Source organism: Equus caballus, chromosome 2 (assembly GCF_041296265.1).
Source record: "Equus caballus isolate H_3958 breed thoroughbred chromosome 2, TB-T2T, whole genome shotgun sequence".
NCBI classification, from domain to species: domain Eukaryota; kingdom Metazoa; phylum Chordata; class Mammalia; order Perissodactyla; family Equidae; genus Equus; species Equus caballus.
In genome coordinates this window covers 21,103,676-21,121,445 of record NC_091685.1, presented here as the reverse complement: position 1 = coordinate 21,121,445, position 17,770 = coordinate 21,103,676, and the positions used below count along the sequence as shown (strand labels likewise).

The following is a 17,770-nucleotide window of genomic DNA, read 5'->3' as shown; positions in this document are numbered from 1 at the left end:
AGGAACCTCAGCCGCTCCCTGTTGGCTAATAATTCCTCATTTCCATCACAGTGGTTTTGTTTCATCTTGTACCTTGGACACCCCAGGAGAACCAGATTTTTTCACTATAGTGTCATGAGCAAGGACTTCCGCTTCCAAGGTGGGGGGCAGGGGTCAAGGGGTGTAAATAATAGACTCGGCCTTCTGTGTTCACCACTGAGCAGGAGGCTTACCTGAAAGTTAGCCCTGCCCACATGGGATTGGCACTAGGTGGGCTCTGACCTTCAGCCTTTGCCAGCTCTGGGCTTGGCTGTAGGAAGCAGGAGCGGTGAAAGCTCCTCAGGTTCCTTGCTGCCTTCCCCCAAGGAGAAACCGAGGTGTTTTCTGAAACCAGACTAGGCCTGGCCACCGAAGCAAGGGTTTTGGGAGGAGGAGATGCCTCCCAGGGAAAGCAGAGTATACCAACAATAGCTTCGTGTGCACCACAGGGACTACCAGCCACCCAGGGCCGGCTCTAGAGGGGTTGCTGCCCCGTGGGGGGCCCCACCCTGCTCTGTGCCTCTCCCCAACTGTGACTCCAGCACTTGCCCTGGAGTCCTCACCCCGAGGTTGGGGGCCGAACCTGCTGAGCCGGGCCGCCCCCTCTCCCACGCCCACTCCCAGCACCTAGAGCCTGGCCTACGCTCGTGTGTCTCCGCCTCCTCTGCTTCACATTCTCGCAGCTCGTCCCACCCTACACCCGCCCAGTACTCGGCTGCCAGCGGGACCGCACTATCCTCCCCGCCTGGCTCTGAAGGGTGCCCGGCAGCCATGGGTATGTGCAGAGGGTTCAGGGCGGCTCTTCTGTGCAACCGTGTGGAAATGGTGCCAGAAGTCTACACCACCCGCGCGTTCTCCCGCTTTCCTCTACATGGAGCCCGGGACTCGCGCCGTGGCCCGTCTGCCCCGACTGGGCCCTTCTGAACCGCGCCTCCGCCCCGTCCTCCGCCCGCAGAGATGCTGGTCCTGGCCGGAGACCGCGCGCAGAAGGAGGACGAGCTGAGTCTGGCGCCCGGGGACGTGGTGCGGCAGGTGTGCGAGGGGCCCGCACGGGGCTGTCTGCGCGGAGAGCTGGGGGACCACCGTGGCCTCTTCCCCGAGCGCCTGGTGCAGGTGAGGCCGGGCCGGAGGTCGGGCTGGGGGGGGTCTCAGCGCGCGCCCGCGGGAGCTGAGCGCCCCCTTTCCGGTGCCCTCGTCCCCAGGAGATCCCGGAGACTCTGCGCGGCGCCGGGGAGGCGCCGAGACCGCGATGTGCGCGCCGCCGAGGTGAGCGCCGGGCAGGTGGGCGGGCGCGCGGGGCCCCGGCGGCCCAGTCCGCCCCCCGCTCGCCGTGAAGGGCGCGGCTCTGGGCGGGGCCGCCCTGCGGCCTGTGATTGGCTCTCGAGTACAATGCTCCGCCCCGGGGCGGGGCCTGGAGGCACCGCGCCGCACGCTGGCAGCCCGCCCCTCCCTCAGCTCTGAGGACTGGCGCGCCGGGCTCAAGCGGCCTCACTCTCGTCCGACCCCAGGTCGCCCCGCCAAATCTCGGGATCCCCAAAGATGGTGCAAAGTGAACTTCAGCTACAGCCCGGAGCAGGCGGACGAGCTGAAGCTGCAAGCTGGGGAGATTGTGGAAGTGGTAAAGGAGGTGAGGGGATGAGGTGATGGGAGGGTTTGGGGGGAGATGATGGAGCACGGGTCTCCGGCTGAGGGGAGTGAGGGTGTGGGCGGTGGGGATGGTGAGGGGCGTAGAGATGGGAAGGTGAGGCAGCAGAATCCGGGCAGGACCAAGGGTGTAAGATTTCTAGAGAGACTCTTGGGGCAGAACCAGATGCCCCTCCGTCCTCCCTCCTCCCCAGATTGAGGACGGCTGGTGGCTGGGGAAGAAGAACGGGCAGCTGGGAGCCTTCCCATCCAACTTTGTGGAGTTGCTGGACAGTGGGCCCCCAAGTGAGACCTGGACCCTGTGACCCCCTCAACCCCTGTGACCAGACTCTGCGATCTGCAGTGACCAGTGGCCTGAGCCTGTGATTCTCTCATCCTGACCCTGGGACCCCTTTGACCTCTCCCATGATCTAAACTGTGAATTGGCACCCCCCCCTAACCTCACTATCCCCCACCAGGCCTTGGTAACCCAGACATGCCTTCAATCAGCCCTGGTCCCCAGCGGCCTCCCAAGGTAAAGTGGGTGGAGTGGGCACAGGGGTGGTGAGTCCCTCTTAGTGGGGCTGGAGGCTCAGCTTGTTCCCCCCCACCCCCCGCCCCCACTAGCTGAGCAGCCTGACCTATGACAGCCCTCCAGACTACCTGCAGACAGGTAAGCACCCAGCCAAAACGTCCCTCAGAACCCCCTCCCCCAAGCCACTGTGACTGGGGGGAGGGAGATGCAGCTAGGCTGATGCAGGAGGGAGCTGCTGACTGATCTAGGGAGGGGGGGTTTGGCTTCAGTGGACTGACCTCCCCTCAGGCTCCCGCCCAGAGACCTACAGGGTCCTGTTTGACTACCAGCCCGAGGCCCCAGACGAGTTGGCGCTGCGGAGGGGGGACGAGGTGAAAGTACTAAGGAAGGTGTGAAAGGCACAGGGCATGGGAGGGCGCAGGGAAGGGCATGTTGAGAAGGGGTGGGACCCGGGAAGGAAGGGGCTTGGGGACCTGGCTCACCTCCCCAAGGCAGCTTTCTCTCCCAGACCACAGAGGATAAGGGCTGGTGGGAAGGAGAGTCTCAAGGCAGAAGAGGAGTTTTCCCAGACAACTTTGTGCTCCCACCACCTCCAGTGAGTACAGAGCTGGGTACTCAGGTGGCGGGGGCAGGCTACCCTGGACAAAGTTGGGGGTCATGGCACTCACTGGATACAGCTGGAGGGTCGCCCCTAATGAGGGTGGGCCTGGAAATGTGGCTTTTCCTCGTCGGGTTCTGATACTTCCTTTCTGCACAGATCAAGAAACTGGCCCCACGGAAAGTGGTATCTCGGGAATCAGGTGGGTGCCTGGGAAGCCTGGGTTTGGGGGGTGTTCTCTGGGAGACCCACAGCCCATAAACACTCGCAGCTCCCCAGTGGTCCAGCCCACCTCCTTAGGAGCACCTCCCCATGGGTTAAGGGCCTGGTAGAAATGTTTGTGAGTCGTCGGTGTTTGGGAACATGTCACTTTGTGTCTGTTAACATCCTTGTGTCTCTGTGTGTCTTGAGAATATGGCTATCAGCAGGTTTAGATTTGTTTCATTCTGTAAGGAAATGTGTAGATCGATATGTCTGGGTCTATGATACTGTGTGTGTGTTCACATAACTAGTAAGTGCGTCAGTGAAGAGCTCTGTATATGTATCAGTGTGTCTGTAGTAATGTGTGTCCTTGCATTTACTGTTCCATGTAATATTTCACACATGCCAAAAATCTATGTAACATTTGTATTTTAAAACTTAATAATGAACACCTGTGGTGTTCCAAAAACTAGAACATTGCCAATAGTTTGTCTGTTCCTTCTCTTTCCCATTCTGCTGCTTCCCCACACCCAAGGTAACTACTATCCTGAATTTTGTGTTTATAGTTCCCTTGAGTTTTGAAGTTTACTTAAATGTGTGTGTGCCTAACCAATGTACCACTTATTTTTGCTTGTTTTTGGCTTTATAAAAATGGTATCATATGTTTATACTCTGCTAGGAATTGCTGTTTCCAATTGACATTATGTTTCTAAGATTCATCCGTGTTGTGTGCAGATGTAGTTCATTTATTTTTCTCTGCTGTATAATATTCCTTATAAATGGAATTACCACAGTTTTTGTACCCAGTCTCCTTCTGATGCTGGACATTTTCATTGTTTCTAGTTTTTGCTGTTACAAATAGTGCTGCCATGAACATTTGTGTGCCTGCCTTCCAGTGTGCAGGTATCACCATTTCTCTAGGATGTGATGCTAGGAGCGGTACTGCAAGATTGCAGGGTGTATGAATGTTCAACTTTTAGGAAATAAAATCGGATTGGTTTCCAAAGTGATTGCACATTTTAACACTCCACCACCTGTGTAGAGGAGACCCTGTTGATCCAAATCATCAACACTTGGTGTTATCAGATTTCTCTATCTTTGTGAATCTAGTAGGTACAAAATAGCATCTCATTGTGGACTTAATTTGCATTTTCCTGGTTAGTTAGTAATAATTTGTTGGAGTTCTTTATATATTCTGAATACCGATCCTTTATGGGTTATATATCTTACAGATATTTTCTCTCAAGTTTTTGGCTTGTCTTCTTTTTTCTTTAGGATCTTTGAAGAGCAGGAATTCTTAATTTTAATGCAAACATATCAATCTTATCTTTAGTGGTGAGCAGATTTTTTCTTGTTTAAGAAATCCTTCCTGCCTCGAGTTCAGAAAGATAGTCATTTATAATGTCTTTAAAACTTTTAAAGTGCTGCCTTTCATTTTTAATTCCTTTTATCTATGTAGCATTGGTTTTAATCAGTGATGCAATTATACCGTTTTCCATGTGGACACTTAGTTGTTCCAGCATAATTTATTATTTTCTGCATGTAAGTTTTACACAACTTTTACAAGATTTATTCCTAGATACCTCAGAGTTTTTATTCTGTCTTTTTTTAAAAAAATAGATACCCTTTTATTTATTGCAGGAATACAGATATGCATTGAGTTTTGTATATTGACTTTTTGGCCAGATGGCATGGCCACGTTCTCTGGTTATTTCCACTAATTTACCTGTAGATTTTTAATGTTTTCTATGAAGACAGTCATGTCTGTTTTAATGACAGTTTTTCTCTATCTCTTCCACTCCTTGTGCCTTTTAATTTCACTTTCTTGTTTCACTATGGTGGCTAGGATCTCAATACAATTTTGAATAGAAGTAGTGATGCTGAACATCGTTACCCTGCTCCTGATTTTAAGGAGAATGCTTCTAACTTTCCCCCTTTAACAAGGATGTTGGTTAGATCTTTCGTACATACATTTTTGTCAGGCTAAGGAAGGTCCTTTCTATTTCCAGTTTACTTAGAATTTTTGTCAAGTGGATGTCGAATTTTCTCAAATTGTTTCTACGAGTCTTTTGAAATGATATGGGTTTTCTCCTTTAATCTGTCAATGTGATGAATAACACTTGTAGATTTATTTATTTTTTTTTTGAGGAAGATTAGCCCTGAACTATCATCTGCTGCCAATCCTCCTCTTTTCGCTGAGGAAGACTGGCCCTGAGCTAACATCCGTGCCCCTCTTCCTCCACTTTGTATGCGAGACGTCCACCACAGCATGGCTTGCCAAGCGGTGCTGGGTCCACACCTGGGATCCGAACTGGCGAACCCCGGGCCGCTGAAGCAGAACATGCGCGCTTAACCACTGTGCCACTGGGCCGGCCCCTAGAATTTTCTAATATTAAGCCACCCTTGCATTCTTGGGATAAATTCAAATTGGTCATGGTTTATTATCTTTTCATATACCGTAGGAATACTTTTCCAGTTTTTCTTTTAAGATTTTTGCATTTATTTTTACGGTTCTCATCTGATTATCAGGATTATACTGGCCCGAGGAATGAGTGGAGGAGGATACATTATTTTTTTTAATTATCTGGTAGATCTTATATAAGACGGGTGTCATCTTTCCTTAAAAGTTGGTAAAACTTGCCTGTAAATTCATCTGGCCCTGTTTGTCTCCATTATGGGAAGATTTTAAACTTCTTCAATTTCTTTAATAGTTCTGGGCAAGTCTGGCTAAAATTTTGTTCTTTTTTGGCTTAAAATGACAGAAATTTAATCTCTCACGACTCTGGAGGCTAGAAATCCAAAATCAAGATGATGGCATGGCCACGTTCTCTGTGAAGGTTCTAGGGGAAGAATCTTTCCTTGCCTTTTTTTTAGCTTCTGGTAGTTGCTGGCAATCCTGGGCTTGTAGATGCACCACTCTGTTCTCTGCCTTTGTCTTCGAATGGTCTTCTGCCCTGTGTGTCTGTGTCCAACTTCCCTCTTCTAATAAGGACGCCAGTCATTGGTTTAGGGCCGACTCTCATCCAGCGCGACCTCATCTTAACCTGATTACATCTTCAAAGACCCCTTTACAACTTCTCTTCAAATGGCTTCACCTTGGGACTCAGAGGGGAAGAAATCTCACACTTTAGGAAACTTGCACAGACAGCATTCTGTCTCCTGGTCCCTGGGTAACAGTGGCTGGCCAGAAATCTGGCTAAAATTCTTTTTTTTTTTTTTTAATTTAATTAAAATTTTTTTTTAGAGATTTTTTTTTTTTCCTTTTTCTCCCCAAAGCCCCCTGGCACATAGTTGTATATTCTTCGTTGTGAGTCCTTCTAGTTGTGGCATGTGGGACGCCGCTTCAGCGTGGCTTGATGAGCGGTGCCATGTCCGCGCCCAGGATTCGAACCAACGAAACACTGGGCCACCTGCAGCGGAGCGCGTGAACTTAACCACTTCGCCACGGGGCCAGCCCTGGCTAAAATTCTTGAATCAGTTTTAATGAGTTATATTTTTTTATTATCCTTTTAATTGATGTTTTTGAATTATTTGTGTAATGTTATTCATAATATTCTCTTATAATCTGTATCTGCAGTTACAGTCTTTTTTTCATTTCTCATGTTTATTTTTTCTCTCTTTTTTTCTTGTTCAGTCTCACCAAAGAGTTGTTAATATATTTAGATACATTAGAAAAATCTTTTCTTGGGGCTGGCCCGGTGGCGCACTGGTTAAGTTCACATGTTCCGCTTCTCTGCGGCCTGGGGTTCGCTGGTTCGGATCCCAGGTGTGGACATGGCACCGCTTGGCAAAAGCCATGCTGTGGTGGGCGTCCCACATATAAAGTAGAGGAAGATGGGCATGGATGTTAGCTCAGGGCCAGTCTTCCTCAGCAAAAAGAGGAGGATTCGCAGCAGTTAGCTCAGGGCTGATCTTCCTCAACAACAACAACAAAATATTTTCTCTTATCCCTTTTGTTTTCAAGTTTCATCCATTTTGTAGTATGTATTATACTTCATTGTTTTTGGTGTCAAATAATATTCCATTGTATGAATGCACCCCATTTTATCCATTCATTAGTTGATGGACATTTGGATGGTTTCTGCTTTTTGGCTAGGAACATTGGTGTTCAAGTTTTTCTGTGGACATGTTTCTATCTCTCATGGGTATATACCCTGGAAAGGAATTGCTGGGTGACATGATAACTCTTTGTTTAACTTTGGGTTTTCCAAAGTGGTTGCACCATTTTCTATTTCCACTGGCAGTGCATGAGGGTTCCAATTCTCCACATCCTCACCAATGTTGGTTATGATCTGCCTTTTTGATTATAATCATCCTAGTGGGTATGAAGTGATATCTCATTGTGGTTTTGCTTTGCATCTCTCTGATGGCTAATGGTATTGAGCATCTTTTCATATGTTTACTGGCTATTTGTATATCTTCTTTTGGAGAAATGTCTGTTTGGGTGCTTTGCCCGTTTTTTAATGGGGTTGTTTGTCTTTTTCCTGTTGAGTTGTAGGAGTTCTTTATCCATTCTAGATAAAAGTCCCTTATCAGATAAATGATTGTAAATATTTTCTCCCATTCTGTGGGTTGTCTTTTCACTTTCTTGATGGTGTCCTTTCATGCACAAAAGTTTTAAATTTTGATGAAGTCCCGTTTATCTATTTTTTTCTTCGGTTGCTTGTGGTTTTGGTGTCATAGCTAGGAAACCAATGCCAAATCGAAGCTTACACCCCAAAATTGAGTGAGCTTCACCCTTCAACCCTTCACCTACAGCAGAGGAGCTGCTGGTCCTCACGGCCTAGCTAGCCTACCCTGCAGAATGTCCACATGGACCAAGCTAGGGCGCGGGGATGGTGCAGCCCTAGGCAAGAACCCCATCGGGCATAAACGCTTCTCACATCATCTTTGCCTTTGGTCAATTTCCAGAGTGCTGAAATGGTTGCCTTGGGAGGTGAGAATTTGTCTCTCACCTCACTCAGCCACCCTCAAGCCCGAGTTCTCTTTTCTGTTCCTTTTAACATTGCTTTCAAAATTTTCACTCCCCGGCTCACTATACTTCTAGTTTGCTAATTCTCTCTCTAGCTTTTTGGCTCTGTTTGATCTGCTGTTTAGCCGAGACATTGCATTTTATTTCAAGAGTACCGCTCTTCATCTCTAGTAGTTCAGTTTTGTTTTGTTTTTTCCCAAATCTGCCTGCTTATTCCTGATGGTCCCTCTGTTGCATGCTCATCCTTTGTTTCTTCACCTATTTTTAGCTGTGCTGAGTTCTTCACCTGGCAGTCCCAGTGTCTGCCGTGTGTTATGTCGCTGACTCCCGCTCTCCATGGCCCGCCTCCGCATGTTCTCTGATCTTCGTGTGTGAGCTCCCGACTCGGTCTCAATCTGTGGGAGTCTTGCACGCCCCAGTAGAGAAAGATCGCTTCCAGAGAGGACTTGCCTCTCCTTCTGCCAGTAGCCAGAGGGCACCAACCACCTGAGACCACGTCAGACCTCTGGAAGGAAGTGGTGCAAGGGTCGCACTGCCGTGTGGCTACCGAGCTTGGGCCTGTGGCGAGCTGAGGGAATAGAGCCTGGGACACTGCTCCTCGTCCCAGGCCCTAGGCTTAGTGACCACATAGCAGTATGCTCTCTCACTACCTTTCTGGCTCCAGTTCCTCCCTTTTTTGTGGACCTCCCCTACCGTTTTTAAGTCCAACAGTGCCCCAAAATTGTATCCCAAGCAGTATATAATTATTCTCTAGTGAGAGGGCCCTAGAGCACCTAACCAGCCATACTACTGGAAGTAGAGGTCGAAGTTGACATCTGCTGAGCTTTGACTATATGCCAAACCCTCTAAGCACCTCACGTGGGTAAGGCGCTCAAACCTCACATCAACCCTACAAGATGTGGACTGTTGTTATCCATGCGTGACGGATGAGGGCACTGGGGCACAGGGGGGTTAAGTTACCTACCCAGGTTCTCTGACCACCCCATTTAAAATTATCCACTGCCCTGCTTCAGCTGGCTCAGTAACACCTCGTAACTCTCGAACACACTCCATAGTCTGTTTCTTTTGTTTATGTCTGCTTCCCTCACTGGCTGCTGTGGGAGGAACACCATAGGCACGGTGAACGCAGCCAAAGCCCAGGTTGGGGGCTGTGGTGACAATCCAGGGGAAGATGGCGCTGACTTGATCTAGCGTGCTCAGTGGCAGAGGTGTGACAAGTGGTTGGGCTCAGGACATGTTTTGAAGGTCGAGTGGACTGGATTTACCGAGGGTTTGAATGCGCAGCATAAGGGAACAAAGGGGGTCAAGAATGACTCCTCATTTTGTCATCCGAGCAAATGGGTGAATGGGTGAGATGGGGACACTGGGAAAGGGGCACATTCAGCAGGCAAGGGGGTGGGGGGGAGCAAGAGATGAGTTTTGGATATGTTAAGCGTGTGACGCCAGTTAGCTCTGCAAGTGGAAATACTGAGAGGGAGTCGGATATGAGTCTGGAGTTGAGGGAAGACGAAGGGGCTAGAGATGAAAATTTGGCAGTCGTTGGCTCGTTGATGATAATTAAACCCAGGAGACTGGCTGAGATCTCTTAGGGAGTAAATGAGAGAGAGAAGACAAGGAAGTTCATGGGAGGATGTATTGGAAGGGGGAGGTTATTGCCGTGTTCTAGGAGAGAGATGAGACCTGAACCAGGGAAGCAGTCATAGGCACTAAGCAGGGAACAGGTCTTAGGAAAGTACGGATAAAAACTGGCGGCAGATGGAGCCATCTCCCCTACAAAGCCTTCCCTGACAACTGTGTGCGAGCTGTCCCTTCGGGGTGCTCCCACACACCCCTGTGCCCATGTGGCATGAGGTGTGGTCAGCTTCCCCAGAAGTCCCAGGAAGCAGAGTCAAGATGATCCGTCTCCTGTCCCTAGTCCTCTGTGCACAGCACAGGGCCAGTGACTGTGAGATGGACGCATAAGTGAGTGAACCAATGCCACACTCCCCTCTCCCCTCCCAGGTCCCATTAAGGAACCAAAAAAGATGGTGCCCAAAACAGCCCTTCCTATGGTCAAGAAGCTGGTGATAGCCCCCACTGGGCCCAGCAAAGCCAAGTAAGGAGCAGGGTGGGGGTGGGAGGAGGACGAGGGTCCAGAGCAATGCTGCTCCCTGCCCCCCACCCTCTGGGTCTGATGAGGATGCGTTCCAGGCCACCTGGGACTCCCAGCTGGGACAGTCAGAAGCACCCCTCCCGAGACAACGGTAAGTCTTGCTGCCTCTCTCCAGTGGTTGAGGACTGGGGACAGAGATAAGGAGAGACTCAGGGTCTGAGTAGGCTGGGCCCCTAAGGTTCTGCTCTCATAGGCTCCAGTGGCAGCTTCCTCACTGGAGGTCCCAGCAACCTGGGCAGAAAGCGATCCAAAACCCAGGCTTCCCGGCAACGCTCTGCAACCAGTCAGGTGAGAGGCCCGAGACATGGGAGAGGGGGATACTGGGCAGAGTCTGGCCCCTAGGGGGATAGTCTGTGAGGGTGAAGGCTCCCAGGCCATGGGGAACCACTCAAACGGTCAAGGTCCCCCGCCCTCAGCTGAGACCTCGCCCCCATCACCACAGGAAGAAGGACAGAGCAGCCTAGCAAAGGCCCCTCATGTGGATAATATCCCCACTCTGGACAAGACCCCCACCCCAGGGAAGGCCCTGTCTCCACATAAGGCCTCCAGCCCAGAGAAGACTAGGTCTCCAGATAAAGCCTCCAGACCAGAGAAAACTCGGTCTCCAGATAAAGCCTCTAACCCAGACAAGACTCGGTCTCCAGATAAAGCCTCTAACCCAGAGAAGACTCGGTCTCCAGATAAAGCCTCTAACCCAGACAAGACTCGGTCTCCAGATAAAGCCTCTAACCCAGACAAGACTCGGTCTCCAGATCAGGATCCTATTCCAGAGGAAATCCTGACTCCAGATAAGGTCCCTACCCCAGAGGAGACCCCAACTCTGGAGGACAAGGCCCCCAGCCCAGAAAAGACCCCATCTCAGGACAAGGCCTCCAGCCCAGAGAAGACCCCATTTCTGGATAAGGGCCCCACTCCAGAGGAAACCCTGACTCTAGATAAGGTCCCTACCCTAGAGGAGACCCCAACTCTGGAGGACAAGGCCCCAAGCCCAGACAGGGTCTTTTCTGTGGATGAGGCCCTTGCCCCAGAAATCCCACCTGAAGATGAAGCCCCCAGCCCAAAGATGGCCCCTCTTAGAGACGAGGCCCCCACCCTAGACAGGGTCTTGACCCCAGAGCAGGTGCTCTCTGAAGAGGCCTCCACCCGAGACGACACTCTGCTCCATCACTTTTCTCCGGAGGAAGCCCTGCCGAAGGTCAAGCCTCCTGTGGCCGATGAGGCTCAATCCCAGGAGGAGGTCCATATGCCAGAGGAGCCCCCACTCTGTACGGTGAAACACCCCCTGGATAAAAGGGATAGCTCCCCACTCCAGTCTGAGTCCAAGCCAGGGTCCATGCCCGCCCTTGAGAAGGCCCACCCCCGGGAAGAGGCGACCACGCCTCTCCAGAAGGCACCTGCGAAGGATGAGACTACCCTCAAAGAGGAGGCGCCCCCCAAAGAGGTAGCCCCTACTCAACAGACTCCACATCCTATCGAGCCGACTCCACAACCGCAGGAGACTCCCAGCCTCCATTCCCTGGTCCCGCAAAATCCTACGGACAGCGAAAGTGACAGGGGCGACATAAAGAGGCTACAAGACGAGGTGGTGTCTTTAAGGCGGTCGCTGGAGATGATGGGGGTGCAGCTGGAGTAAGTGGAGGGGGCAGGGAGGGGTGTGGGAGGAAGAGGGACGGGGGCCCTAAGCCTGCCTGGCCCACCCCCTCCCCTCGGTCTCGCGTCCGCAGAAGGAAGCTGACCGACCTCTGGGAGGAGCTGAAGAGGGAGAGAGAGAAGCGCCAGTTGCTGGAGGTGGGTGGCGCGCGGGCCCCGGGCGGGGAGAGAGCAGGCGGCTGGCCCTCCCCTGACGCCCTCTTCTGACTAGGATCGGCTGAATCGGAGGACCCAGGAGTCCGGGGCCCGGGGCTCCATCCACGCGCAGACGCAGACGCAGACGCACTGAGGGTGGGCCCGGGAGGGACTACGGCGAGACCAGGAGCGAAGTCTGGCTCCGGCCACCCACGTCCTTGCACACGACTTTGGGAAACGCAAGAAAGTAAACTGCTGTGTACGCGCCGCGCCTGCCTGGTCCGTGCGGGGGCGGGGCCTGCGCGGCGGGGGCGGGGCCGGCCTGGCGCTCGCGGCCCTCCGCATTCCTGGCGGTCTCTCCCGGGCACATCTGGCCAACATGTGGCTCCCATTACCGTTCTCAAGGCCTGCGCGCGGCTATTTTTATCCACCGGATGGCTGGGGGCCGGGGGGGGGGGGAGCGGAGAAAGGGTGTCTCCTTCGGACGTCAGCTCGGCGCTGGAGAGATGGCCGGCAGGAGGGGCCCCGGCGGGGTCGGGCTCTGCCCGCCGGCCCGGATTCCGGAATCCAGCTGTGCGCCAGGGGAGGGGCTGGGCAGGCCTACTCTCCTCCCAGTTGGCCCCACTGTCCGCTCAGAAGGGCTCAAAGGAACGCACCTCGGCTCAGACACTCTACACCCCAGTTCAGGCATATTTGGTTACATTGGGGCCAACAGCGCCTTCGCGTCAAGGTCTGGGTCCCGAGGCCTTGGGGGCTGGGGTGGGGGTGGGGAGTCATTGCAATGATGAGTGAACCCAAGAGCATTTGTAGGGACGGGCGCGACGTGTGCCCAGGCGTTTGCCGGTAAGGGACGCATTCGCGAGTGAGGAATGCGAGTGATATTTGTGTGTGTGAGGCTGCGGTGAGGTGGTGGAGTCGGGGTGCAGGCGTGTTTTTGCCATCTGTGAAGGGAGTGCGAGCGTGTGTGCTGAGGCGTCGGGTGGGTGGATGGAGGTGGTCAGCCTGGTAAAGGAGTCTTGTGGGGTCTCAGCCCTGGGGCCTCCTGCATGGCAGGAGCCTGGGGCCATTAGGGGCAGGGGTGACAAAGGGAGGCTGAGTCAATGAGAATGCAGCTTTCATTGGTCACTTCACCTCTCAATTGTCCCCGGAGAGGGGGTGGGGACCCTGCTTCCTGCCCTCCCCCCAGGGCTTTCTGGCAGGACTGGGGAAGGGTGCCTCCCAGAGGGTGGGGACCCATGCCCTATAGCACCGGGGGAGCCTTGGGGGCGGGGCCTCCGTAGCACCTTGGGCAGGGGCAGTCCGAAGGTCCTGGGGCAGCTCTGAGCTCGTGTGCACGTCCAGTACCCAGAGCGCCTTGCAGCAGGAGCAGGGGCTGGTCAGTAATAGTGCATGCGGCCCAGGGTGCCCGTGGCCGTGGGGCTGGGCCCCAGCGTGCCGGTGCCTAGCAGGTCCGGCTGCCCGGTGCGCCAGATCTCCCGCAGGATCCGTTCCCGCTCCTCCAGGCGCTGCGCCCGCTCCAGCTCCTCCGCCGACGTGAAGACGTTGACGCTGAGGGGCCCGTCGGGCTCTGCGGACAGCTCCGGGCCGGGCAGTGTGTCGTCGGGGCCCAGCCGCGTCACCGTGTCCTCCTCGTCCTCGTCGTCGTCCTCGGGCTCCAGCGTGCTGCTGCGGGGGTCCGGGCGCAGAGCGGGTCCCCGGGGCCGCGGGCGGGGCGCGCAGGAGATACTGATGACTAGTAGGCACAGGGTTAGCAGCAGGCCAAAGCAGACGCCCAGCACGAAGTAGAGGCCAAAGCTCTCGGGGTTAGCTGGGGGTCAGAGGGCAGAAGTCATGGAGGGGCCTTGGCGGCTAGGAGTCACTCCATCTCGAAAAGACTCCAGGTTCTTAGTTTAGGGGGACAAGGACAGTACCCCCTATTTGAAGGACATTAGGTAGCCGTTATCGGGCAATGGGGGGCAGTGAGGATGGGGGAACTGGGAGTAGGTGACTGGCTAAGGGAGGTTTTAATGGTGGGGGGAGGTGGGAGGGCAGGGCCGAGCGGGGCCAGGGAGGGGTGCACGGCCCGGGCCGCCCGGGCCGCCCTCACCGCGGATGTGTGCGTAGGCCGCCAGGCTGTTGCTGAGCAGCTCCATGTCCCTTCGGGGGGCATCCATGCTGCTCTGGGGGGGGGGGGGGACAGCGCCCCTGTCAGCCTGTGAGGTCAGCAAAGTTAGATCCTTCTCCCCAGCCTAGAGCTGACCCTGACCCCGCTTCCTCCTCGGGGCAGCTCTTCTGCCTGAGCTGCAGCTCAGGTTCCACCCTGGAGAGAGCGGCTGTAGACTTGGGCCCTTTCTGGGGGGGATCCTTGCCCTGGGCACGGACACCCCTCCAACCTGGGGTCAGGGGAGTCGGCCTCAGAAGGCTCTGCCCCCTGAGGCGTCCCCAAATGAGGCCCAGCTTCGCCATCCCGGGAGCAGAATGGAGGGGAGAGACGCGGGTGCCCTCCCCACTTCCAGGCGGGCTCCGGGGAGGGGAGCCACTTCCCTCTCCCATCTCGTCCGCCCCACGGGGACCCACCGGCCAGGAGGCCTGGGCTCACTCACCGTCAGCGCCCGGATTCCCAGCTGCCCGCCCAGCGCGTCTGGCGGCCGCATACACCCGGGGCCGGGCCGCTCCCGCCCCGTCCGGTCCCGACCGCCCCGCCCGCCCGGCTCGGCTCCCAGGCCGCGGCAGCGCGGGCCGGACACGGGCCGATGGACCAGCCGGCGGAAAGTTTCCTCCGAGGAAAGAGGAGGGACGGGGCGGGGCGGGGCTGGGCGGGGGGAGGCGCAGAGGAAAAGGGCCGGGAGGGGAAGGGGAGAGGAGCGGGCGGCCGCGAGGAGGGGGAGCGCGGCCTGCGGGGCGTCTGCTCCCCTACAGGAAACCGCTGGGGAGGCCGGGTGCAGGGACCCGCCCCCAGGCTACTACTGACAACAATAATAATAACGAGGATGAAGTTCTGCTCGGTGCCAGGCGATGGGCTAAATAAACCCTTTATAATATTCTTTGATTTACTCTTAACAACCCTATCACACGAATGTCATTATCCTCACTTGGCAGATAAGTAAACTGAGTCACGGAGAAATTGAATAACTTTACCAAAGGGTCAGGATTTGAACCCACTGCTCTCTGACCCTAGAACCTGGCTGGGCCCTTAACCCTTTCCCTATACCTTGCTCTTTCTCCCAGAAGGCCCCCACACCCGGGGAAGATGGCTCCTCTTCTCCCCCTCCATGGCAGCCCTCCCCCAGACTCTCAACCCACAATGGAGGGAGGGGGTGCTCATCCCCTCCTCCGCGGTGAGTGTGTCCAGCTGGCGGAGCTCTGGTCACACAAGGTTAATGAATGTTGGACTCTGGCTTTGAGCCAGGGCCAGGCCAGCCTTGCTGATCCCTGCCTGGGGCCTCTGCTGGCCCCTGTGCTGTTCTGCACCGGAGCGCGCAGAGATATTTTCTCCCAGCTAAACCTGGTTATGCACACACGTGCATTTCCACCTGGGCTCAGGCTTGTGCATGCAACATGTGTGATCAGTATGTGCAGCCCTGGTTGTCTTCCTGCCCAGACTCCTAGGCTGCCCCCACGCCCACCCCCGCTTTGGGGCCCCCCTTCCTGGGCTGGGGTGAGGGGGAGGCCTTCTTGGCAGGAGCCTTAGAAAGGAGGAGGGAAGGAAGGGGGAGAGGAAATTGCAGACATAGCTGAAGGCACAGCCTGAGGCCTGTGGGCCAGTGACCCCCCTCTCTGTCCAGGCTGGAGACCCTCTGCTCCCAGTCCTGAGACTGGGTTCAAGCAGAGGGCAGAGCTAGCTGGGGAAAAGACTAGGACTGACTCCCATGGCGATAGGAAAGGGATTCTTGGGTGTTTAACCTGTGTTGTGAGCATGTGTGGAGGTATTTCTGCCCGTATCTGTATATTTGTACAACTATTTTTGTGGTTCAGCAGTCAACCCAACAGACATGGGTCTCTGCCCTTGTGCTGACAGGGAGTTGGAGAGACAAACGACTCATGAAGAAGATAATCTCGGGGGCTGCTGTGTGCTCAGAGGGTGATGGAGCAGAGTAATATGATGGAGAACACCTGGGGCGGCTCTCAGGAGGGACATCCCGGGTGAGACCTGAATCCTCAGGAGGGGCAGCCAGGACAGGATCCAGGAAAGGGTGTCTGGCAGGAATAAGGGCTCCTGAGGTAGGAGCACGCTTGGGGCACCTCTATCCCTGGGTGGAGAGGCCCCGGGACAGTGATGGGGCGATTGACTGCGAAAGGGCTAGTCGGCTCTGTGGAGGAGCCTGGATATTACTGTGGGTGTAGGGGGGAGCCCTGGATGTTACGGTAAGTGTAGGGAGGGGGAGCCCCTGGAAGATTTTAATCAGGAACGTGTCATGGTTTGGTGATGCACTTTGGAAAGATCCCTGTGGGGGCTCATTGTAGGATGGGTCCCAGCAGGAATGGGAGCAGAAGAGCAGTGAGCAGGCTGGCAGCCATCCAGGCAGCGATGGCTGAGGGTTTGGCCTGAGATGGCCAGTAGAGGAGGTGACACAGGACCGGATTCAGGCGGTATGCTGAAGGGGGCATCAGCAGCACTTCCTGCATTGGACGTGGAGGTGAGGGAAAGAGGCATGTAGGACAGGGGCCTGATACTGGGCCTGAGCGCCTGAGGAAAGCTTCCGTGGGGAGCACGTTTCCTGTTAGATAGTTGGATTTGAGATTTCCGTTAGCTATCTGGCTGGAGGTGTCAGACAGGCAGGTGGAGCCCTGAGGAGACTGGGCTGGAAGTGTGTCTGAGGGTCCTCAACACACAAGATGGATTGAGGGCCCCCGGGAGTGGGTGAGATCACCCAGGGGCAGGGAGAGAAGAGAAGGCATCTGAAGCCTGAGTTCTGGAGGCGCCAGCATCGAGAGGTCTCAGGGAAAAGTCAGCCCGTAGAGGCTAGTGAGGAGGGAAGAAGACCTGTTGAACTGAGCTGAGAGGTGAAGGTGAGGCCAGAATCTGACCACTGGCTGTGAGCTCAGTGGGTGTCCGTGAGTTGCACTGACAGGTTGAATGCCTGCCATCCATGTGAACACGAGTGTGTGCTACTGCTGTGTTTGTATGACCGCCCCTGCGTGTGGAGGATGCTGTGCCTCAGTTTGTATGGCACGTACCTGTGTCTCTGTGAGGGTCCACGTGCGTGCCTCTCCGTGTGTGCGGGGGCTGTAAGATTTTGCATATGTTTGTGTCAAGCTGTTTCTGTGCATCTCTGTGCTATGCAGATCTCTAGGTATTGTTACCTACAGACAAAGGTGTGTGTGTGTCTGGGTTGGCGTGTGACGTGTGTTTGGAGTGTGTCAGGTGTGACTCGCCCCTGGTGAAGCAGGTGGCCGTGCTGGAGCAGAGTGAGGGTTCAGATGGTTGCCGGTCCCTTCTGAGAGAGGGACACATGGTACCCAGAGTACGGCCTTCCCCAGGGGGATGCATGTGGCCAAGCCAGGCCAGCTGGGAGAAGTGAGCCTTGCCCTGGAGGGGTTGAAGAAGCTGAGAGCTGCTCCTGGGGCCCTGGGGAGGAGCCTGAAGCCTTTGGCCCATGCAAGCCATCCCCACAGTCCCTGGCCACCTGCCTACCTGCTTTTCTGCCTGCTTTTCCCCGCCCGCCGGCCTGTCTGTAGGTCTGCCCAGCCACCTGCTTTCCGGTAGTGCTGGCTGGGATCTCTCCACGTATCTGTCACCTGCCGGCCTGGCTTGCGTCTCACCCGTCCACCTGCTGGTTTCCTCCCTGTCTGTCGGCCTGTGACTGACCCGCTGCCTGCCCACCTGCCCTCTTGTTGGCTGCCTCTCTGCCTTCCTGTCTGCCTGTGAGACTCGAGACTTGTCACCTTGGGAGGCACAAAGTGTGA

General features: G+C 54.9%; 2 protein-coding genes across 6 annotated transcripts; one reads left to right on the top strand and one right to left on the bottom strand.

Annotated features, from left to right (window-relative positions):
* Nucleotides 1-136: 136 nt before the first annotated feature.
* SH3D21 (SH3 domain containing 21) lies at nucleotides 137-12,151 on the top strand. Of its 4 annotated transcripts, XM_023633347.2 has the most exons (16): nucleotides 137-793; nucleotides 974-1,131; nucleotides 1,221-1,284; nucleotides 1,527-1,645; nucleotides 1,857-1,947; nucleotides 2,121-2,176; nucleotides 2,269-2,314; nucleotides 2,465-2,565; nucleotides 2,685-2,771; nucleotides 2,934-2,976; nucleotides 9,949-10,042; nucleotides 10,138-10,190; nucleotides 10,293-10,387; nucleotides 10,542-11,728; nucleotides 11,824-11,887; nucleotides 11,961-12,151. In XM_023633347.2, the coding sequence occupies exons 1-16, from the start codon at nucleotides 790-792 to the stop codon at nucleotides 12,036-12,038; spliced, it is 2,340 nt and encodes a 779-aa protein (XP_023489115.2). In that variant the 5' UTR covers nucleotides 137-789; the 3' UTR covers nucleotides 12,039-12,151. The 4 variants fall into 4 exon arrangements, with proteins under 4 accessions (XP_023489115.2, XP_070116533.1, XP_070116531.1 ...); XM_070260432.1 differs by lacking the exon at nucleotides 1,857-1,947 and having other exon boundaries at nucleotides 571-793; XM_070260430.1 differs by lacking the exons at nucleotides 1,857-1,947; nucleotides 2,121-2,176 and having other exon boundaries at nucleotides 577-793.
* Nucleotides 12,152-12,981: 830 nt separating this feature from the next.
* EVA1B (eva-1 homolog B) lies at nucleotides 12,982-14,652 on the bottom strand. Of its 2 annotated transcripts, none has more exons than XM_023633396.2 (3): nucleotides 14,467-14,652; nucleotides 13,971-14,076; nucleotides 12,982-13,691 (listed from the first exon to the last, which is right to left on the bottom strand). In XM_023633396.2, the coding sequence occupies exons 1-3, from the start codon at nucleotides 14,515-14,517 to the stop codon at nucleotides 13,261-13,263; spliced, it is 588 nt and encodes a 195-aa protein (XP_023489164.2). In that variant the 5' UTR covers nucleotides 14,518-14,652; the 3' UTR covers nucleotides 12,982-13,260. The 2 variants fall into 2 exon arrangements, with proteins under 2 accessions (XP_023489164.2, XP_070116535.1); XM_070260434.1 differs by having other exon boundaries at nucleotides 13,971-14,043.
* Between the last annotated feature and the right edge of the window lie 3,118 nt (nucleotides 14,653-17,770).